The sequence below is a fragment of the Hippopotamus amphibius genome, chromosome 6 (assembly GCF_030028045.1).
Source record: "Hippopotamus amphibius kiboko isolate mHipAmp2 chromosome 6, mHipAmp2.hap2, whole genome shotgun sequence".
Taxonomy (NCBI): Eukaryota; Metazoa; Chordata; class Mammalia; order Artiodactyla; family Hippopotamidae; genus Hippopotamus; species Hippopotamus amphibius.
Genome location: NC_080191.1, coordinates 155181924 through 155205772, shown reverse-complemented (window position 1 = coordinate 155205772; position 23849 = coordinate 155181924). Strand labels below are relative to the sequence as shown.

The 23849-nt window shown below is 40.4% G+C and overlaps 1 protein-coding gene across 1 annotated transcript in view; it reads right to left on the bottom strand.

Annotated features, from left to right (window-relative positions):
* The window catches only part of USP13 (ubiquitin specific peptidase 13), a 126313-nt gene that overhangs the window by 72164 nt on the left and 30300 nt on the right, over nt 1–23849 (bottom strand). Inside the window, exons 3-5 of the mRNA XM_057740107.1 lie at nt 15914–15974; nt 7085–7206; nt 1772–1914 (exon numbers count right to left, since the gene is read on the bottom strand). Of these exons, the coding sequence (XP_057596090.1) occupies nt 1772–1914; nt 7085–7206; nt 15914–15974 (326 nt within the window). The remainder of the gene's footprint in view (nt 1–1771; nt 1915–7084; nt 7207–15913; nt 15975–23849) is intronic.

Below are 23849 nucleotides of genomic sequence, written 5' to 3'. Positions count from 1 at the left end.
TACATGAGAGACAGTGGAGCCTGAATAAGCTTGAAACATTAAAGATCCCATGTGTATAAACATCTGAAGTTCCAAAGCATTAGCCACAAGTAGTAAGACTAGTTTCGACAAAACTCTACTACACTGATGATCTAAATTAAGTAGAAAGGAAAACAACTGAAGGTTAAATGTCAGGTATGTGCCAGGTGCTTTACAGAGGTTTTATCATTTAATTCCAATAAACAGCCTTCAGCACTATTACCATCCCACTGTCAAAGGTAGAAACAGGCCCAGAGGTACGTGCCTTCCCTAAGACCACACAGAACAGGAAAGCAGTACAGTCAGGATTCAACCAGACAGGACACATTCCTAGTCCACCTGCTCCTCCCCTCTAGCACCTACCTTTGGAGACACATCAGCATCTAATCACAGGAGGTGCTAAAGAAGGCTAAAGAGCATTTCAGCCAAAATGTGACAACCAAAGACTATTGTCAGTCTTTGCAAGTTGGGTCCCCCAGAAGCAGACTCTCAGACAAAGATTTTTGTTTGTTTGTTTTGTTTTTGTTTTAATTTATTAATGTATTTATTTTTTGGCTGTGTTGGGTCTTTGTTCCTGTGTGCGGGCTTTCTCTAGTTGCAGCAAGCGGGGGCTACTCTTCATTGTAGTATGCGGGCTTCTCATTGTGGTGGCTTCTCTTGTTGCAGAGCACGGGTTCTAGGTGTGCAGGCTTGAGTAGTTGTGGTACAAGGGCTTCAGTAGTTGTGGCACGTGGACTTAGTTGCTCCATGGCATGTGAGATCTTCCCAGACCAGATCGAACCTGTGTCCCCTGCATTGGCAGGCAGACTCTTAACCACTACGCCACCAGGAAAGTCCCTCTGAGACAAAGATTTGAATGCAAATGGCTCGTTTGGGAGGCAATCCCAGGAAGCACCCTTGGGGGAGTGAGGGAAAAGATACTGAAAGGGCAGAAGGCCAGTGCAGGGACAGTCACCAAGCAGGTGACCCCATGGGCCATGGGGCTCAGTCCAGCTGGGGAAACTCCAGGAGACAGTTATCCCACCTGAGGGTAGGGGTCTAGGGTACTCATCCCTCCACTCCACAGTCACGGGTTGAGGGCTGTTCCAGGAGGACAGGAGGGAGCATAACTCTGAGTTGTTTCTGACTGTCCCATGCACTGGCCCACCTGGCCCTGGCAGGCAGAGAAAGCCCTCAAGCAAAGAGCTGCAGGTGCTTGCAAACGGAGGCCTTAGGGTAGGGATGGGCTCCGGGATAGGGGCTGGCCCTGGTCAACATCTACTACAAAGGTATAGATACTTCTAGAGAGAATTTTTGAGCTTATTTTTCATAAAAGGCATCTGGGACTTCCCAGGTGGCGCAGTGGTTAAGAATCTGCCTGCCAATGCATGGGACACAGGCTCAATCCCACATCCCGAGGAGCAATTAAGCCCATGTACCACAACTACTGAGCCTGAGCTCTAGAGCCTGCGAGCCACAGCTACGGAAGCTTGCGTGCCTAACGCCCATGCTCCGCAAGAAAAGAAACCACTGCAACAGGGAGCCTGCATGCTGCAATGAAGAGTAGTCCCCGCTTGCCACAACTAAAGAAAGTCTGCATGCAGCAATGAAGACCCAATGCTGCCAAAAATAAAATAAAGTTCAAAAAAATAAAATAAAATAATAAAAGGCATCTGAAAAGAAAATATATAACTGCTAATTCAGAGGTAGAAAAATAAATATTCCTGTGGCCAGTTTTAGGGGGTAAAATTCCATTTTGCTGCCTGACCCTCACCTGGGAGGAATCCTGACTCCATTGTCCAACTGGGTGAGGTTATTGGCGTATTTGGACACTGGCAATTCATTTTCCCATGTGTCTGGGTCCTGCTTTCTGTATGGGGATTTTGAGCTGAGAACTGCATCACAAGCAATTGTTACCTATAAGACAAACACAGGTGGAATATATTAAAACAGTTTGAGAAAACAGCAACTTCTATAAAATGAATTTTACAGTTTATAATAAATACAGCTTAATTCAAGAAAATTCAAACAGCTCAGTTACCACAAGAACAAGATGCTAGTTTCCTGATTCCAGCACTTTCTCCCTGGGTCTAGCTAGGTTTTGTCCTGGCCTGGAGTTTGAAGCTTAAATTAACAATGACACAAGATAGCAAAGAACTAAATTCAGTTTGTAAACCCCAGCATTAAGTCAGATTTAACAACTGCTACCTCTTAGCAAGGGGAGTGAAAAGTATATGGTGAACAATTTACAAGGGTGAAATTAGCAACAGGAATGCCTAGGGTTTACCCAAGTGGTGTGTTTTACTCCTAACAAATATACACCCAGATATCCAACATCCTCAACTCATCACACAATGACATGTGGTCAAGGGCACTTGAATGGAATGAAGAGCATGGCTCCATTTCTTAAGCTAGTGCAAATGTGACCCTGGATGGGAACATGCCCAGATGTCTCTGTGCCAGATCAGCCCACATCATGAGCAAATCTGTGATGTCCATCTTGGCACCAACTGACCAGGGGGAGAGCAGACTCTCTGCTTTCTCCCAAACCCCACTGATTCTGGATATATGCCTCTTGCCATATTTGCTATTTGCTTAATGCTATAAGCTATTTCTAGCTCTCTGTAAAAACATATTCTAATGAGAATGTAAAATGGTGCAGCCACTTTGGAAAATAATTTGGCAGGTCCTCAAATGGTTAACAGAGTTACCATACACCTGGCAATTCCACTCCTAGGTATATACCCAAGAAAAATAAAAATGTGTCCACACAAAAACTTACAACCAACTGTTCATAGAAACATTGTTTATAACAGCCAAAAGCAGAAACAACCCAAATGCCCATTAATGATAAGTGGATAAAGTATTTTGATACAATGAAATGTTATCGGCAACAAAAAGGAATGAAGCACTGATACATGCTGCAACATTGATGGATCTTGAAAATATATGCTAAGTTAAAAAAAAAAAAAAAAAAGGCCAGCCACAAAGAACCATGTATTGTATGATTCCTTTTGTATGGAATGTCCAGAATAGGCAAAACCACAGAGACAGAAAGTAGATTAGTGACTGCCAGAGGACAGGGGGGAAGAGAGCTGGAGAGGTGATGGCTGTGGGGTAATAAAAATATTCTAAAATGAGATAGTCGTGACGGATGTCCAACTCTGAGTATAATAAAAGCCACTGAATTGTTTTTAAAAAAATTTTTAACAAAAATTTGTATTCTACATCACTAGCATCCTGCACAATTAGCTAAACTTCATACAGAATATTTTCCTCTGGGTACCACTGACAACTGACCCCAGAACGGATTAAGAGACATGCTCTGTGGTGACCAAAATGGAAAGGAAATCTTTAAAAGAGTGGATATATGCATATGTATAACTGATCCACTTTGCTGTACAGCAGAAACTAACACAACACTGTAAAGCAACTATACTCCAAAAACAACAACAAAAGAATAAAATAAGCTACAAGGAAAAAAACAAAGAGAGACAATGGAGAAAGTTCCCTCAGCTGCCATCCCACCCTTACCCAGGCCCTGAGCAATTCCTATCAGTCCTACATCCAAAATCTATTTGCAATCTACCTCTTCTCGATTTCGGCCAAACCAATCCTTTTCCCAGCCACTGTCCCAGCTCACCAGGATGGCCACATAGCAGCCTGCTTACAGTCTCCTTTCTCCCATTCCTGCTCCCTCTTCTCTGCCCAGCAGCGAGTGACCTCCTCTGAACATTAGGTCCCATCCTTCTCCAGCTTAAAACTCTCCAAGGCTACACTGAACACTACCAACTGACTACACTGGGCTAGCCACAGTCAGGAAAAGGAAAAGGTCCCTGCCCTCAAAAAGCTTATACGCCATTACAGATCAGGCAATCAGGCATCCATAAATATTTTTAAATCTCTTTTTTTTTGGGGGGGGGAGTGCTTATTTGATAGAAGTTTTTATTGTAATTGATTTACAATGTTATGTCAGTTTTAGGTGTAAAACATAGTAATCTGACATTTTTATAGCTTATCCTCCATTTAAAGTTATTATAAAATACTGGTTATATTCTGTGTGCTGTATATTATATCCTTGTATCTTATTTATTTTATACCTAGTAGTTTCTACCTCTTAATTCCCCCTTCCCCTATCTTGCCCTTTTCTAAACCTTTTTAAAAAATATTCCCATTCATCTCCCACAAGCAATGTTATATAATCAGCCTTTCCTTTCAATTATCAAAATTCATCTCCCACTCCCCTCCAGTAATGCCCCTAGAAAACAAGGCTGAGTTCACCATGAGCCCCTTCCTGACTTCATGGGTTTGGGCCATGCTGCCTTAGCACTTCTGGCTACGCATCCTAATCTTTTTAATCTGGCCTGTGACAACCTCCTTGCTGTTTCCCTTCCCTGTCCTCCTCTGAATCTTCTCCACCCTACTGGTCTTTTTTAAGTGTTCTAGTTTGCAATGCACAATGATTCGAATATAATATTCTCTCTTTCCTTTGAATATCCCTCCTGGTGTCGCTCAACAAAATCTCCTCAATCGTCTGGGACATCATAAAACACTAACCCAGCGTTTACAGAATACCATCTAAAATCACTTAGAGGCCCTTTTCATGGATCATAGCTGAAGGTCAGGATCATTATCCTATAATTATACTGTGAATTGTTCAAGGGTGCCCTGTAATTGGCTCAAACTGGCTCACAGACTTGACTGTTAAATTTTAAGAAATGCTGCAAGAGGGTTGTTAAACACAGCCATTATTAAGAATTAAATTCTATAAGCTCACAATTAAATATATTTTTAAAAGGTAACAAATATCCAAAACTCTTCACTCCCTAGTTGTGTTACTCTGTCTTAATATCTCATCTATATGCTCTTGATGTCACTTACGTTATGTGAACAGTGGAAACTCTACATGATGGTGTCCTATTACACATCTCTTCCCAGCACTGCATTTGGTGATGTGTTAGCCTGAAATTGGCCATGGTGGGAGTATTTACACCATGGAAATCAGCAAACACTACAACACAGGCCGTTTCCCCGGGGAGCTGGTTGCTAACCAATTACAAGCACACCACCGCTTGAGTTCCTGAGTCTAAAATGAGGCATTAGATTAAGATCCCTACAAGTCCCAAGCACTACGTCTCTATGACCCCTGTATCACTGTGAGGAAGTTTAACTCTCTGGTAGAATCTATAGAGTACCTATCTGAAACTGAATGTTTTTTATGCTGAGAAACAAGAGATGACATAAGAGTCACCTGGTTGGGTGATGTGCAGTTCAATACTTTTTGTTATTTAAACGCTTTAAAAGAGAATCATTGAACACCAAAAATGAAGCAAAACCATGAAAAGAAATTATAGTAACTAGCATCTGTTATGTAGATAAATCTTACCAGTTACCATCAGATAAATCAGGCTTTTCCTTCTATCTCCCCACCTCACCCACAAATCTCTCTCTTTTTTAATTCTTAAAGTATTTCCTAATTTTAAAAGACTCTATTAAAATTATAATATATATTCTTGGATATAGATTTCTATCACACTTCACTTTTCTACAAGTGCTCACACTTAGAATTATGTTCTGAACATAGGAATAATTAAAAGTATTTAAAGGCTCTCAACTTTCCTCACAAAGACTTTTTCTTCATAAGTGAGTGAGAGAAAAATCATTTCTCATGACATTCATTCACAATGTGCTTCTTCGTTTTTGACAGCAGACTCAAGAGTTATATTAAACAAGGGCTGTGAGAACCCTCAGTTGTATACAGATATAAGCCTTAGTATATAATATCAAGTAACGGGACAAGGTAAGACCATTTTGTCCATCATATATTTTGTCCTTGGTAACAGTCACATAAGTGGACACAGGAAATTGGAGAAAGCAGAGGTAGTTTAATTCTGTATGCACTGCTAAGAGCTATGCACTTGGTACTAAAAAGGATACGCTGTATCAAATAATTAGGGGAAAGAGCTACAATAGCTAAATATACAAACTTTTCATTTCTGTGGTCTCATGTTTAGGTATAAAGTAGATCAGAGCGAAAAGAGGTTGACTGGTGGAAACCTGGTCCCTAATGACATGGGAACCCCAGGCACAAACGTCCCCTCCTGGCAGGGGCACGTGAGCAGGGGGCTGCAAACAGAGCCACACAACACCTGGAAGAATCGGGGACCTGAAGACCTGGCTTTGGTTCTAGCAAAGCTTGAGGAGGGGAAAAAATGAACTGGAATGTCTAACTGCAATCTGCTGCCAGGCTCTAAGAAGTCAGGATGCAAGAGAGTGGAAAAGAGGAAAAGAAAGGGAAGGGAGCATAGGAAGGGATGGAGCAGCAGCGACAACACGGGAAATGAGGCAAGAGCAGGAAAATGGTCTGCGTCCCCACAGGATTCGGGAATCAAAGTCAACAGAACCTGGCTTCTTCACACCACTGCTACCACCCCCAGCTTTAAGTTGCTCAGGAAGATGAAAATTGCTCCACAAGGGAGAAGGGAAGGGAAAAAAACTCACCACTGAACCTAAATTCTAAAAGCTAGGAAGACACTCTTCATCCTCAAAGGAACACATTACCACAGAGCTCCTTGGAGACCCGTGATTTGTAAATACTTGGTTACGTTCACAACCACGTTGCTGTTGTTTCTCAGTGGAACACTTTTATGTTTCCCAAACAAAGGTTTATGTGGAAGGCCAACATGCAGAAGGGACAGGAATTTTAGGCATCCCTCTGATGAGAAGGCAGCCCCTCTCCAGCTGTCCCTGCACATCTCGGGGACATGATTTGAAAATCTAAGCACCAGACTGTGATTCACAGGTGGCAAAAAGCCAGCCCACCTGGAGCAGGCCAGCCAGTGAGCAGCGAAGCCCAAACAGCACCAGAAGTCACAGGCAGCGGAGGGTATGCGGCCCAGAGTTATGGAAAGGGAGCCCTGCGAGGCCCTCCTCACGGAGGAGAAACAATCTGCTCCCGCTTCTTCTTCTCCTCCTCTCTCATTCACCCCGCCTTCCCCACTGCCCGGCGCACACACACCGCACACGCACACACACCTGACACAGAGAGTCACGCGCATCTAGCTAGCAGCCGTGCACACTCACTGACCAGGGCTGGTAACTCCTCAATATTTGGTAGCGCTATTTCATAGTGGTCTGGGAATATAACAAGCTTGGCTTCGTCTTCATATTCATAATCATCGCTATTTAAGTTGTCATCAGCATCTAGATCTGAGGAGAAAACAAAAACAAAGAACAAGAAGTGAAGAAACAACATTCCACACCAAAGGCAGCCGGAAATCCACAGGGCTGACAAACCAGGGGCGCGGCATTTACAATTCAGCCATCCAGCTGCCTGCCCAAGCCAGGAACAGGAGGCCTTTCCATCCTTCCTAAGTTATACACACGTATCTAGTAGGGACAGATGATGTATAAAGAAGATTGTGTCATATCATAAAGCTTTACAATTAAAATAGGCATTTGTGCTAGACGTTCAATTCTTAGAGATGTTTAAAGGAATAGGCTGGTCGTTATGATGTGTTGGGTACCTGACTCCTGATTTCACAAGAATAGGTTGAAATGTTTCTTACAACACAACAGAAGAAAGTACACAGGTGTGAGAGTAGATAAACCTAGGTTCAATTTCAGGTCCAAAATTTAATGTTTCTTCGGACAAGTGACAGGCTTCATTTGTAGAATGGAGATAATAACACTTATCTCACACAGTTCATATAAATAAGAGAATAAATAAGAAATTGTAAACAAGAGACCTGGCACATAACAGGTTGTCAGTATTTTATTTATAATTTATTTAATAAATTATATATAATTTATTTATAATTATTTAAAAATAAAATATCAATTTCCCTCCCTCTGTCTCTCTCTCCCCTGCCTTCTCCCTCCCCGCTAAGAGTTGTGGAAATACTGTATAGTAAGCCAGAGGAGGAAACCCTATAATATAAGTAGTTCTGTTGTCCTCAGGCTGTGGAGAATTTTCAGTAAGAAAGTCTGCCCTGTTATCTATCAAATCATCTCCTCTTTACTTGGCTAATCTCCTTGGCAAAGGCTCAAGGAGATGTCCTGTCACAATATTTACATGGAAATTTCAGCCTTGCATTCACATGGATGCCAGAATCCCAGGTCATGTTTGTATATTTAGACATTTGGAACTATGGTGACAAAGAGCTCTCGAGCTGTCTTCCACTCACGCACACAAACCCGCACACAAACAGGTACACGGATATGGGCTCTGTAAACAGGGGAAAGTTATTTTACTAGATGAAGCAGCCACCTGAGAACCAAAGGATCTAGCTTCTGTTACCACCTTGTTGTGTGCCTCAACCCGGAATCTTTTTAGGTACAGTTCTGCTCTTAAATTCTCAAAGGGAAAGCAGTTTTAAGTGGAAAATGCGATACAGCTAAAATGCAGTCTACACATTTTAATAACAGATTCTAAATAATAAGAATCAGAAATGCCAAAAGAAACAAACAACATTGTTAGGTAGCTGTCAGAGGTTACTCTGAGAAAAAGCAATGTTAAAGAAGAGTCTGAGAGTTTAAGAAGTAACTAAAGGCATTTATTTAAAGAAAATGATTCAACGACAGACATCCTATGTTATAAAAATCTGAATGCCCCAATATCTGTAATTTTTAAAAATTAGAACCTAAATGTTCAGTGAGAATGGTGTTGGGACTTCCCTGGTGGTCTAGTGGCTAAAACTCCGCACTCCCAAAGCAGGAGGCCTGGGTTCAGTCCCTGGTCAGGGAACTAGATCCCACCTGCTGCAACCAAGAGTTCGCATGCCACAATGAAAGATCCCACGTGCCACAAACTAAAAGATCCCTTGTACCACAACAAAGATCCTGCACACGGCAACAAAGATCCTACCTGCTGCAACTAAGACCCAGAGCAGCCAAATAAATACATAAATATTTAAAAAAAAAAAAGGAATGGTGTGGAACCCACTAGAATATAACTTAAATGAAATTTTGTTAAGACTATGTAGAAACAAGGAAATGTTTATGCCATGTTAATGCTAAAAATACAAAATTCATCTTCACTGAAAAGACAACTTTGTAGTACTTATGTTCATGGACAAAAATTGGAAGGAAATCTGAACAAATGAAAATAATGAAGAGATTTCCTGGAAGTCCAGTGGTTGGGACTCCACGCTTTCACTGCCAAGGGCACAGGTTTGATCCCTAGTCAGGGAACCAAGAGCCCACAAGCAGCACAGCACAGCCAAAAAAGAAAAAAAAAAAATGAGTGGATAAACTTTACTTTTAAGTTTTTCTTTATTATATTCCATATAATAGTTTTAAGTAACCAACGTAAAATCTTTTGCTTTTGTGTACAGAGTCAGCTTCTATAATACATTACCTAAATGTCTTTTTTCCAGAGAAAACATCTGTACTTAACACTCATTCAAATCTTACCTGGCCAAAAACAATGATAAACTAAGTCCAAAAGAAAAAAAAAAAAAATCCCACCCTGACATTGACCAGCTACAGAAGCCTGGGAAAGTTCTTTCCAAGTTCATTTTCCTCATGAGTAGGCTATGGATAATATTATCTACCCCCTAAGACTGTCGAGAGGATTAAAGAAGATCAGGTTTTAAGGCAGCTAGTTAGGATCTGGTAAGTCTTAGGGGCTCCACAGACAGCTGCCACCACCCCCACCATCACCCTCACCGTCACCGTCATCTCTCCCCTACACTTCTGACAACTAACATAAGCACAAGCGCCCTCCCCTCCCTTTGGCTGCCCAGCTCCAAAGCAATCCTGAAGTCAGTTTCAGGAGGACCAGGATATCAGGGGGCATCATCTATGTGATCTGAGTGTGGAGAAGATACGAACTTCAAATGCTTCTAGACTGTAAGCTCAAAGCGCAGGAAGTGGGTCTTATTCACCTTCCAAACCCCTGTTCCCCGCACAGTGCTCAGCACACACTACACACTCGGTCAGCGTCTGGGAAAGGAGACTTCAGGAAGTTAACAATACCAGCATGTTTAAGGACACAGCAAAGCAAGAGCATCCAAAGGGTTGTTACAGTTTTTGGTTTTTTCAAATTGGTAACTAATGTATGTTTAAAAAAGCAAGACTGCTGGTGTGCAAAAATGCAGAGCTTTGTTAGGCTTCTTTACACTTAGAGTTTACTTTTATTTTTATTTTTAACTCAATGGGATGGAAGGGGACCATGATCTTTCCCAAAAACCTCAATCCAATTTAGGGAAAGGTCAGCAGGGGTAACCTACACTCTGAATCTAAGGGACAAAGCGGAGGTTTCTCCTGAATGTATATGACCCCACAATCCTAAATGTAAACCTACAATTTCCAAATTTCTCTAATTAGATTCTCACCATCCCAAAACATCTAGCTGAGGAACCTACATAGGCTAGGGACCAGCAGAATGAGGACCCCCAGCCTCTCCCAGAAGCTACTTTCCATGGGGACTATTAACTGGCAATACCTGGATGGGCTCCTTTTTAAGTTAAAAAAAAATTTTTTTTAAATACCTCTTTCTTAACTCTATTTCATTGATCCAAGATCCCTGAATGGCTGGGACCACAGCCATTCCAAGCAGTAACTACAAAGCAGCACAGCGGAGGAAAGGATCCCTAAGTCAAACTAAGGCTCTGAAGCCCGGCTCAGAGTGCTCTCGGCCTAACCATGTTGACGTTAATTCGTGAGCGGTCTGCTGCAACCAGTGCTGTGAAATCTGACCAACCGCTCACCCTCATGAGAAGGTACAAGGGCAGCTCCTTGAGCACAGACCCGGCTCTATGACCTACTTCAGAAGGAAATGGCAAAATGGAGTTTACTTGAAATTTCTGGTCATTACAGGTGCAGATGAATTTTCTAAACAGGCCCATTCCTGGAACTTTCCACAGATGTTCTGTTTTCAACCTGATCCTCATCAAGTATGAATGCCAAAGCTAAAGCCAAAAAAGTGGAATGCAGCCTCTCTGAGATTTAGCAGTAGCTCTTCCACATCCCAGTCTTCAGACCCAGAAGAACTGACTCATTTACTCCTATTTGTGAAAGCTGGGGGGATGAGGAGTCAGGTAGGAGAGTCAATAAAAATGTGAACATTTAATGCTGCTCTATGACATACCAAAGATATGGTACTTTAAATTTATTAGCAATTATTTACACAACTATATGCATTTGTAGTTTTAATGTATAGAAAATATGAGATTAGCCCAGAATCACATCACGAGTCCTGGGGTATTTCTTTGAAGATCCCAGGCTCTCTTCCATTCCCCCTTCTCTCCTTCCACCTCAAAAAACAGTGGTTTTTTATCAGCGTATTCCAAAATTCACAGTCATTCATATTGCTGTAAATCATCTTTGTCAAAGACAGCCTAACAGTGTCCCTTTCTAGCTTAAAAGCATTAATGCAGAGGTACCCACACTTTCTCAGTTCACAGCACCCTTTAGCATCCCAGCAAGTTTTGTACAACGACCCTAAAACAGAAAAAATGCTGATCATTCTTTTTATTTAGTAGTTAGGTCCAAACAATTTATTAAGCATTTATGTTTTAATAAGTTAGTAACTATTTGAGAAAATAATATGCATAAATTGAAAGGAAATAAATCTTTTATTTCACTCTTAAATAACCACAATCCCTTATTAAGGGGATGTGTATACTTGCAAGGCACTGCAGAACTTCTCTTTGAATCAGACTAGACACTGCCTCCCTTCCATTTCACATTTATTTTCACATGGTACTTGCCTTTTACCACAGAAACCACTTTAAAAAAAAAAAAAAAAAACCAGCTTCGCAGAGATATGAAGTCATTGAAAGGAATACAGGATACTCTAGTACTCTAGTAGCGAGACGACATCAAGCTAATCCATCATGCAATGTTCAAGCATCTCTGTGTTTCCTTGAAGAATTAAAACATCCCACAATTTACCTGTGAATCTGTTGCGGCAACCCAGAGTGCCTCTGGACACAGTTTGGGAACCAAAGTGTCAGTGGCTCCCCACTGCCTACTGGAAAAGTCTAAAAGCATGGTATATGTCTAGACTATTGCTGGAAGAATACACAACATATATAAGGATGTACAAACAGAAAATACGCTTTGCCTCTGGGCAAAGTAAGTGGCTGGGATACAGGGAAGGGAGAGAGAAAAATTTACTTTTCAATAAGAAGGCTCTTGTAACTTCTCAATTTTAAGCTTTGTCCATGTAAGCTATGTATTTGTTAATACATCTTTATTGGAGTATAATTGCTTTACAATGTTGTGTTAGTTTCTGCTGTACAACAAAGTGAATCAGCTATATGTATACATATGTCCCCCTATCCCCTCCCTCTTGAGCCCCCCATCCCACCCCTCTAGGTCGTCACAAAGCACCGAGCTGATCTCCTTGTGCTATGAAGCAGCTTCCCGTTAGCTATCTATTTTCACATATGCTATGTATTAAAAGAATATCTTTAAAATCCTAAATCCTAAAAGAAGCATAAAATTTCTACGATTCAAAAATTACCAATAACTGCATTGCTGATTCTAAAAAAAAATACCAGCAAAAGCTAGAACTGGGATTTCACTTAGATGACTCTCAAGGTAATCAGGAGGAAGAGTGACTTGAATGCAGGGGCAGAATGGGGCTCAGGAGACTTGGATAAGCTATTCAGCACCAACTAATGGCCTCAGTTTCCCTTATAAAATCAATACTGAAGGTCACAGCTAAATGATTCAATGGTTTCAATATCACTGTTGAACCAACGGAAAAGGAATTAGTCACAAAGTCATTATGTAAAAGGGGATAAAAAGCCTCTATCCAGGAGAAAGCATTAGTAGTCTGCACGTGTTTGCATGTGTATTGTGAAGGGGATAAAGCGTCATAACTACATTTCAATAGCAATGAAAAAACACTTTCTAGTCAAAAAAACAAAGAGACTGCAAGAGAGTTTCGAGTTCTCTCCCTCTTCATGAAAAGACATCCCTATGTCCCTTTTAGGGAAGGAAACTATGGCAGAGGCTACTAGCTGCCTCCCAGTACTCATTCTCCCCTTCTTCCTTAGGAATAGACTTTATTCAGTAAAGCCAGTTAAGAGACTTAACTTTGCAGCCTCCTGTGCTGCACACGGCATAGCCATGTGATCAAGTTCTGACCAGAGAGGTGTAAACTAAAGTGTTGCATGGGGATCTATGAGAAGGCTGACAAAAAGAAGCCGATTCCACTGGGAGATTAGATTTTTTTTTGTCCTTTCCCCTTTGTCTTCCCTGCCTTCCAGAATGGGGATGTGATGGCTGGAGTCCCAGTAGCCATTTTTGGACCATGATGTGACCATAAGATCAGAAATCGCAGGACAGGATAGAAGGTGAAGTAGAAATATGGGAAGAACCGAGATCCTGATGAACAGGAGGCCATCCCATCAGCCTGGATGTGGGGCTTCCCGACATCCTCTACATGAAATGTGAGAAATAAACATTTACCTTATTTAAATTCACCAATATTTTACATGTTCTACTACATAAACCAGAGGTAAGCCTAATACAGTCTTTCGCTGAAATTAATTTACAGGCCACACCACCTTGAAAACAGAGCTGTGATCAGTGTGGCAAGAGAAAAGTGCCTGCTACTGGGAGCTATGAGGTGGCTGTAAATCAGAGCTTGCAAAACTTAATCCTTACCAACATAAATGAGCATCTGAGTATAAAACAACAGAGAGAACTAGGGCCTAAGACAAGCCCTAGAGCGCCAACGGCCTTCAAATTTAAACTTTTTAAAAAGTGGTACAGTCCAAATAGAACATTTTTGCTTAGCTATGAGTTTCAGGCAGATCCTGTGGCCTTCTAAGATGAAATGTTGCAAGAACACAGAGAGCAGCATGTAAAGTCCCACTGAAATGAAAGGGTGGGCTAGTGCTCCCAGGAAGCAATGGAAGGGCCCACACAGCATGAAGCACAAAACCTCAGTGCTTACTTTTGGATTAATTTTTAAAACAGTTACTTGACAATACCCTCGACCACCAATATAATCACTAGAGAAATCAAACTGCAAGGTCTTTTGCGTAAAAGACACAACGGTTAAAGGACAAGAGGTCACGTAACTTCCTTATTCAACCAAAGAAAATAATGAAAAATAACAACATAGGTCAAAATGTTTAATTATTTCCACGTTCAAGAACGCCATGCTGATGTCATTTAATTCAGAAGACGTCTATTATCTCTAGTAGTGGAAGGGAGCCGAAGGCTTATAACTGAAACATCAGAATGCACTCAATCATTTCAGCTTTCTGGCTCATTATAAGCTGCTCTGAGTCTAGTTGGTTAATCTGGCTTGTGGTCCAAGGCCATGCCAAGCAGTGGGAAAGATTGGCCAGTGTGGAAAAACCAATTGCAGATAAGCCTCATAAAGAAAACTATGGGCTGAAAATCAGGAGAGAAAACAGCAAGGGTGGGCCCAGTGCAGAGTAACAGAGAATCCAAGCAGGAAGGAAACTCAGCTTAAGATTGTTTCCAACGGCTTTACTTTTCAAATAATTCGTGTGTCTTTTTATTACAGGAAAAAGAATTTAAATATAGATAAGCAAAAAGAAGAAAACTAACATCACCTCAATTGCACCACCAGGAAAGAGTAACTATTAACAATTTGAAGTACATTTTGTCAGACTCTACCAGACTCTCAGTTGTATATGCATACGAGTATGTGTTTACACACACACATATATACACATACACATATATATGTATGTACACACATATACACATACACATATAGGCACACATACACATACATACACATATATATATGTGCATAAATTTTCTTTACCAAAAATGAAATTACAATATGCAAACAATTTTGAAATTCCTTCCAAACAATAATCTTAGACATTTAGAATTATGAACTTGCTTGGTCAAAAATTATCGAACCACTTTTTCTCCTGGGAAAACCATATCAGAAGTATAATATAAAATATGACCACTTTGCTATACAGTAGAAACTAACACAACATTGTAAAGCAACGATACTCCAATAAAAATTAATTTAAAGGAAAAGAAATATGATCATGATTACATGACAGAGAAGCCAGCATACATTTGCATGAGCAAAACTGGCTCTTCTGAATGACAGAGACAGAAAATCACTATTAGGCAAATGCCACAGTGATCACTGTTAAAGGCTAGATCCACTACTGGGTGATAAAGTCAGTGGGCAAGACTTTGAGGAAAAACAAGCATTAGTATAGTCTCCAAGTATCGCTCCCAAAATATTTAGTAATTATACTGTAACCGCATAGTGAAGAAGCCCAGCAGACATCACCTCAACAAGCGATCAAGGTTAATATCACCAGGGTGAAGACAGTGCAGCTTCAGGTGCCCCCTGGTATCAGGCCCATCATCTGTGTGGTATTCTTGCCAAAAATGCATGACCTCAGGCTTATCATGAAGTAACATGACAAACCCAAACTGAGGTACAGTACACAAAATCACTGGCCAGTACTCTTCAAAAGTGTCACAATTATTAGAGACCAAAAACAAGTCTGAGGAACTATCACAGATTAGAAAGGATGAAGGAAACATGACAGCACAACGCAACGTGGGATCCTGGAACAACAACCAAAAAATAATATCAGTAGGAAAAAATGGTGCAATACAAAGTCTGTAGTTTGGCTAATATTAAAAAAAGAAAAACTACCTCTTCTTTAAAGGCAGTGAAAAAGGAGACCAGAAGCAGAATCACAATGTCTCTCCAGTCACACTCAGCATAATTACTTCAAAACACGAACCCAACAGGAGTGCTGTAAGCATCCCTCACCACCAGGTAAACACAAAGTGGAGGCAGATCATCTCGAGTTAAGTTGGTTCCTCTCATCCTTAAATTGCAGAGCAATAAACAACCTATTATTCCAAATCAAACACACACAGGCGCACACACACACACAGAAAATCCAGGCACATTATTGATAACTATTTACATTACCTAAAAAAATCTTGGAATTCCTCCTTTTGGGTAAAGCTCCACCAGATGCCCCTCTTACCTTCTGAAAAGAAAACAAGACATTGTTAAAAGGCAGCCTATGGAACAGATGTTTGGGGTGAGGGGTGACATCTCAGAGATTCCTAGTTTTCATAAAAGGCCAAGGGGAAACATGCAACCTGGACTAGAGATCCCAGGATAAACAGGAACTTGACCCAGGTCCATGAAAGTAGGTGAAGAGCAATGCCACTGTTCTACCTGACTATATTTTCACCAAATTATCGAGAAAGCACCTTTGGAAAGGGAAGTGAAACCAGGGGTCCAGGTGAAGTGGACACTTCAACTTCAAATCAGCACATGCTCCCAAGAGGCGGAAGCCCATGCCCAAGGCTGGAGTCCATGCCCAAGACTAGAGGCCGTGCCAGAGGCTGGAACTACCCTGGAGAGATGGTGGCTCCAGGAGGGAGGATCTTGTTCTCCTGCTACTGACTGGGCCACCTATGCTTGGTCTTGGGGTGTACATAACTACTGGTGTTTGTTTAAGTTCTTTATTGGAATATAATTGCTTTACATTGTTGGGGCAGTTTTTGCTTTACAACAAAGTAAATCAGCTGTATTAATACATATATCCCGATATTCCCTCCCTCCCACCCTCCTTATCCCACCCCCCTAAGTCATCACCCATCATCGAGTTGATCTTCCTGTGTTATGCAGCGGCTTCCCACTAGCTATTTTACATTTGGTAGTGTATATATGTCAATGCTACTCTCTCACTTCATCCCAGCTTCCCCTTCACCACCACCCACCCCACCCCCACCCCCCGCCATGTCCTCAAGTCCCATCTCTACATCTGCATCTTTATTCTTGCCCTGGCACTGGGTTCATCAGTACCATTTTTTTAGATTCCATATATATGAGTTACCATATGGTATTTGTTTTTTTCTTTCTGGCTTACTTCACTCTGTATGGCAGACTCTAGGTCCATATACCTCACTACAAACAACTCAATTTCATTACTTTTTATGGCTGAGTAATATTCCATTGTATATATGTGCCACATCTTCTTTATCCATTCATCTGTTGATGGACATTTAGGTGGCTTCCATGTCCTGGCTATGTAAATAGTGCTACAACGAACATTGTTGTACGTGTTTCTTTGTGGATTATGGTTTTCTCAGGGTATATGCCCAGTAGTGGAACTGCGGGGTCATATGGTAGTTCCATTTTTAGTTTTGTAAGGAACCTCCATACTGTTTTCCATAGTGGCTGTACCAATTTATATTCCCACCAGCAGTACAGGAGGGCTCCCTATTCTCCACACCCTCTCCAGCATTTACTGTTTCTAGATTTTTTGATGATGGCCATTCTGACTGGTGTGAGGTGATACCTCATTGTGGCTTTGACTTGCATTTCTCTAATGATGAGTGATGTTGAGCATCTTTTCATGTGTTTGTTGGCCATCTGTATGTCTTCCTTGGAGAAATGTCTATTTAGGTCTTCCGCCCATTTTTGGATTGGGTTATTTGCTTTTTTGGTATGAAGCTGCATGAGCTGCTTGTATATTTTGGAGATTAATCCTTTGTCCGTTGCTTCCTTGGCAAGTATTTTCTCCCATTCTGAGGGTTGTCTTCTAGTCTTGTTTATGGTTTTTTTCACTGTGCCAAAGCTTTTAAGTTTCATGAGGTCCCATTTGTTTATTCTTGATTTTATTTCCATGATTCTAGGACGTGGGTCAAAAAGGATCTTGCTTTGATGGATGTCACAGAGTGTTCTGCCTATGTTTTCCTCTAGGAGTTTTATACTGTCTGGCCTTACATTTAAGTCTTTAATCCATTTTGAATTCATTTTTGTGTATGGTGTCAGAAAGTGTTCTAATTTCATTCTTTGACATGTAGCTGTCCAATTTTCCCAGCACCACTTATTGAAGAGGCTGCCTTTTTTCCATTGTATATTCTTGCCTCCTTTGTCAAAGATAAGGTGCCCATATGTGCTTGGGTTTACCTCTGGGTTCTCTATTCTGTTCCATTGATCTTCCTTTCTATTTTTGTGCCAGTACCATACTGTCATGATCACTGTGGCCTTGTAGTATCGTTTGAAGTCAAGAAGCCTAATTCCACCAACTCCGAGTTTCCTTCTCAAAATTGCTTTGGCTATTCAAAGTCTTTTGCTTACAAATCATAAGATTTCTTGCTCTAGTTCTGTGAAAAATGCCATTGGTAACTTGACAGGGATTGCGTTGAATCTGCAAATTTCTTTGGGTAGTACAGTCATTTTCACGATGTTGATTCTTCCAATCCAAGAACATGGTATGTCTCTCCATCTGTTTATATCATCTTTGATTTCTTTCATCAGTGTCTCATAATTTTCTGCATACAAGTCTTTTGCCTCCTTAGGCAGGTTTATGCCTAGGTATTTTATTCTTTTTGTTGCAATGGTGAATGGGAGAGTTTCCTTAATTTCTCTTTCTGCTTTTTCATTGTTAGTATATAGGAATGCAAGAGATTTCTGTGCATTAATTTTGTATCCTGCTACTTTACTAAGTTCATCAATTAGTGCTAGCAGTTCTCTGGTAGAGTCTTTAGGGTTTTCTATGTATAAAATCATGTCATCTGCAAAGAGTGACAATTTTACTTCTTCTTTTCCAATTTGGATTCCTTTTATTTCTTTTTCTTCTCTAACTGCTGTGGCTAAAACTTCCCAAACTATGTTGAATAATAATGGTGAGAGTGGGCACCCTTGTCTTGTTCCTGTTCTTAGACGGCTTTCAGTTTTTCACCGTTTAGAACGATGTTGGCTGTTGGTTTCTCATATATGGCTTTTATTATGTTGAGGTAATTTCCTTCTGTGCCCACTTTCTGGAGAGTTTTTAGCATAAATGGATGTTGAATTTTGTCAAAAGCTTTTTCTGCATCTATTGAGATTATCATATGGTTTTTATCCTTCAATTTGTTGTTATGATGTATCACATTGATTGATTTGTGTATATGGAAGAATCCTTGCATCCCAGGGATAAACCCCACTTGATCATGGTGTATGATCTTTTCAATGTGCTGCTGGATTCTGTTAGCTAGTATTTTGTTGAGGATTTTTGCATCTATATTCATCAGTGATATTGGTCTAATTTTCTTTTTCTTTTTTTTTTGTTGACATCTTTGCCTGGTTTTGGTATCAGGCGGATGGTGGCCTCGTAGAATGAGTTTGGGAGTGTTCCTCCTTCTGCTATATTTTGGAAGAGTTTGAGAAGGATAGGTGTTAGCTCTTCTCGAAATGTTTGATAGAATTTGCCTGTGAAGCCATCTGACCCTGGGCTTTTGTGTGTTGGGAGATTTTTAATCACAGTCTCAATTTCTGTGCTTGTCATTGGTCTGTTCATAGTTTCTATTTCTTCCTGGTTCAGTCTTGGAAGATTGTACTTCTCTAAGAATTTATCCATTTCTTCCAGGTTATCCAACTTATTGGCATATAGTTGTTTGTAGTAGTCTCTCATGATCTTTTGTATTTCTGCGGTGTCAGTTTTTACTTCTTCTTTTTCATTTCTAATTCTGTTGATTTGCGTCTTCTCCCTTTTTTTCCTGATGAGTCTGGCTAATGGTTTATCAATTTTGTTTATCTTCTCAAAGAACCAGCTTTTAGTTTTATTGATCCTTGCAACTGTTACCTTCATTTCTTTTTCATTTATTTCTGCTCTGATCTTTATGATTTCTTTCCTTCTGCTCACTTTGGGGTTTGTTTGCTCTTCTTTCTCTAATTGTTTCAGGTATAAGGTTAGGTTGTATATTCCAGATTTTTTTGTTTCTTGAGGTAGAACTGTACTGCTATAAACTTCCCTCTTAGAACTGCTTTGGCTGCATCCCATAGGTTTTGGGTCATTGTGTTTTCATTGTCATTTGTTTCTAGGTACTTTTTTATTTCCTCTTTAATTTCTTTAGTGATTTCCTGGTTGTTTAATAACATATTGTTTAGCATCCATGTGTTTGAATTTTTTACAGTTTTTTTCCTGTAATTGACATCTGGTCTCATGGCGTTGTGGTCAGAGAAGATGCTTGATATGATTTCAATTTTTCTGAGTTTACCGAGGCTTGATTTGTAACCCAAGATGGGATCTATCCTGGAGAAAGTTCCATGTGCACTTGAGAACAAAGTGTATTCTGTAGTTTTTGGATGGAATATCCTGTAAATATCAATGAAGTCAAGATGGTCTAATGTGTCATTTAAAGCTTGTGTGTCTTTATTTTCTGTTTGATCTGTCCATGGTTGTAAGTGGGGTGTTGAAGTCTCCTACTATTATTGTGTTACTGTTGATGTCCCCTTTTATGGCTGTTAGCATTTGCCTTAGGTATTAAGGTGCTCCTATGTTGGGTGCATAGATATTTACTATTGTTATATCTTCTTCCTAGATTGATCCCTTGATCATTATGTAGTGTCCTTGTCTCTTGTAATACTCTTTAAAGTATAATTTGTCTGATATGAGTATTGCTACTCCAGCTTTCTTCTGACCTCCATTTGCATAGAATATCTTTTTCCATCCCCTTACTTTCAGTCTGTATGTGTCCCTAGGTCTGAGGTAGGTTTCTTGTAGACAGCATATATAAGGGTCTTCTTTTTGTGTCCATTCAGCCAGTCTGTGTCTTTTGGTTGGAGCATTTAGTCCATTTACATTTGGCAATTATTGACATGTATGTTCCTATTACCATTTTCTTAATTGTTCTGGGTTTGTTTTTGTAGGTCTTTTCCTTCTCTTGTGTTTCCTGCCTAGAGAAGTTCCTTTAGCAATTGTTGTAAGGCTGGTTTGGTGGTGTTAAATTCTTTTATCTTTTGCTTATCTGTAAAGCTTTTGATTTCTCCATCAAATCTGAATGAGATTCTTGCTGGGTAGAGTATTCTCGGCTGTAGGTTTTTCTCTTTCGAGACTTTAAGTATATCCTGCCACTCCCTTCTGGTCTGCAGAGTTTCTGCAGAAAGTTCAGCTGTTATCCTTATGGGTTTTCCCTTATATGTTATGGGTTGCTTTTCTCTTTTTTTTTAATTATTATTATTTATTTATGTATTTATTTATTTATTTATTTATTGGCTGTGTTGGGTCTTTGTTGCCACATGCGGGCTTTCTTTAGTTGCGGTAAACGGGGGCTACTCTTCATTGTGGTGCACGGGCTCCTCAGTGCCATGGCTTCTCTTGTTGTGGAGCACAGGCTCTAGGCGCATGGGCTTCAGTAGTTGCAGCACACGGGCTCAACAGTTGTGGCTTACGGGCTCTAGAGCGCAGGCTCAATAGTTGTGGTGCACAGGCTTAGCTGCTCTGCGGCATGTGGGATCTTCCTGCAGCAGGGATCGAACCGGTGTCCCCTGCATTGGCAGACAGATTCTCAACCAATGCACCACCTAGGAAGCCCTGGTTGCTTTTCTCTTGCTGCTTTTAATATTTTTTCTTTTGTTTAATTTTTGTTACTTTGATTAATATGTGCCCCGGTGTGTTTCTCCTTGGGTTTATTCTGTATGGGACTCTCTGTGCTTCTTGGACTTGATTAACTATTTCCTTTCCCACGTTGGGGAAGTTTTTCACGATAACCTCTTCAAGTATTTTCTCAGACCCTTTCTTTTTTTCTTCTTCTGGGACACCTACGATTCGAATGTTGGTGCACTTAATGTTGTCACTGAGGTCTCTGAGACTGTCTTCCATTCTTTTTATTCTTTTTTCTTTTTCCTGCTCTGTGGCAATTTTTTGCACCATTCTTCCAACTCACTTGTTCTTCCAACTTAGTTACTCGTTCTTCTGCCTCAGTTGTTCTGCTGTTTATACCATCTAGAGTATTTTTAATTTCAGTTATTGTGTTGTTCATTACTGTTTGTTTGCTCTTTAGTTCTTCTAGGTCCTCATTAAATGTTTCTTGTATTTTCTCTATTTTGTTTCCAAGATTTTGGATCATCTTTACTATCATTACTTTGAATTCTTTTTCAGGCAATTTGCCTATTTCCTTTTCATTTATTTGGTCTTGTGGGTTTTTATCTTGCTCCTTTGCCTGCAAGGTGTTTGTTTTCTTATTTTGTCTAATTTATAGTATTTGCTCTCTCCTTTCCCTATGTTGCCTACTAGTAATACCTCTTGTTTCTGTTCTCTGCCACCTATGATGGGGTTGGTCTAGTGTCTTGAGTAGGCTTCCTGATGGGAAGGTCTGATTCCTGCTTTCTGGTGTGTGGATCTGAGTCTTTTCCCTCTGATGAGCAGGGCCATGTCAGGTGGTGTGTTTTAGGGTATCTGCGAGCTTAATAAGGCTTTAGGTAGTCTGTGTGCTGCTGGGTGGATTTGTGTTCCTGTCTTGTTTGTAGTCTGGAGTGAGGTACCCAGCACTGGCAGTTGCAGGCAGTGAGGCAAAGCTGGATCTTAGACTCTGACAGAGGCCTCTGTGAGAATTCTCTGCAGTTAATCTTCCCTGCAGCTGAGGACTCTCTAGTGGTCTAGTGGCCTGGATTTAATGCTCCCTCCCAGAGCCTCCGACTTGACTTCTGGTCGAGGAATCCAGACTCAGAAGTCACTCATCCTGGCAATAAAGGGGATTAAAAAAGACTATCCAAGCCCCAGACTAACGGTTAAAGTTTAAGTCAAACAAACAAATACTGAATCTAGGAAACATGTACCTGCAGAAGACACACAAAAACAGAACCCAACAGAACATAAAGCACTAGAACAACCTGAAAGAAGAACCCCAGAACACAATCAGACAATTAAAAAGAAAAGCAACCAAAATTCAAAACAAACAAACAAAAAACCAAAAACAGGGAAATTGTGAAAACGAGGACCAAATACAACAGGGGCCAAATAGAAACAGGGAGCAAATATAACAAAGAGCAAGAGAATAACCAGACAGACTGAAGATCCCCAAAATGAAATCAAACAATTATAATTAGAACTAAGATAAAGACAAAACCTAATAACAAAAACCAAAGCAGTGTGTCATCTGAAGAATAAAGCAAGGAAACAGAGCAGACCAATAACATTGATTAAAAGTATAATAAGATAAAATAAAAAGGGATAGAACACAGAACAACAGAAGAGTGCAGTATGACTGGAAATATAAAAAGAAAACAAAATAGAAATGTATTAAAGATGAAGAAAAGAAGATAGGGGAGATAAACTCAGCACTACAAAAAAGCTAGCTAGAAATAGAAATATATAAAAAGGCTAAAAATAAAATAAAAGTAAAAAATAGAATAAAAATATGTTATGAAATGTGAAGATCCCTTAGGACTAAGATCATAATTTTTTTTTTGGGGGGGGGGTACACCAAGTTCAATCATCTGTTTTTATACACATATCCCTGTATTCCCTCCCTCCCTCGGCTCCCCCCCCCCCACCATCCCTCGAGTCCCCCCCATCCTCCCCGTCCCAGTCCTCTAAGGCATCTTCCACCCACGAGTTGAACACCCTTTGTTATACAACTTCCCACTGACTATCTATTTAACAGTTGGTAGTATATATATGCCTGTGCTACTCTCTCGCTTCGTCTCAGCTTCCCCTTCACCCCCCACCCCCTCCCATACCTCCAGTTCTCCAGTCCATTCTCTGCATCTGCGTCCTTATTCTTGTCACTGAGTTCATCAGTACCATTTTTAGATTCCGTATATGTGAGTTAGCATACAATATTTGTCTTTCTCTTTCTGACTTACTTCACTCTGTATGACAGACTCTAGGCCTATCCACCTCATTACATATAGCTCCATCTCATCCCTTTTTATAGCTGAGTAATATTCCATTGTATATATATGCCACATCTTCTGTATCCATTCATTTGTTGATGGGCATTTAGGTTGCTTCCATGTCCTGGCTATTGTAAATAGTGCTGCAATAAACATTATGGTACATGTTTCTTTTGGGATTATGGTTTTCTTTGGGTATATGCCCAGTAGTGGGATTACTGGATCATATGGTAGTTCTATTTGTAGT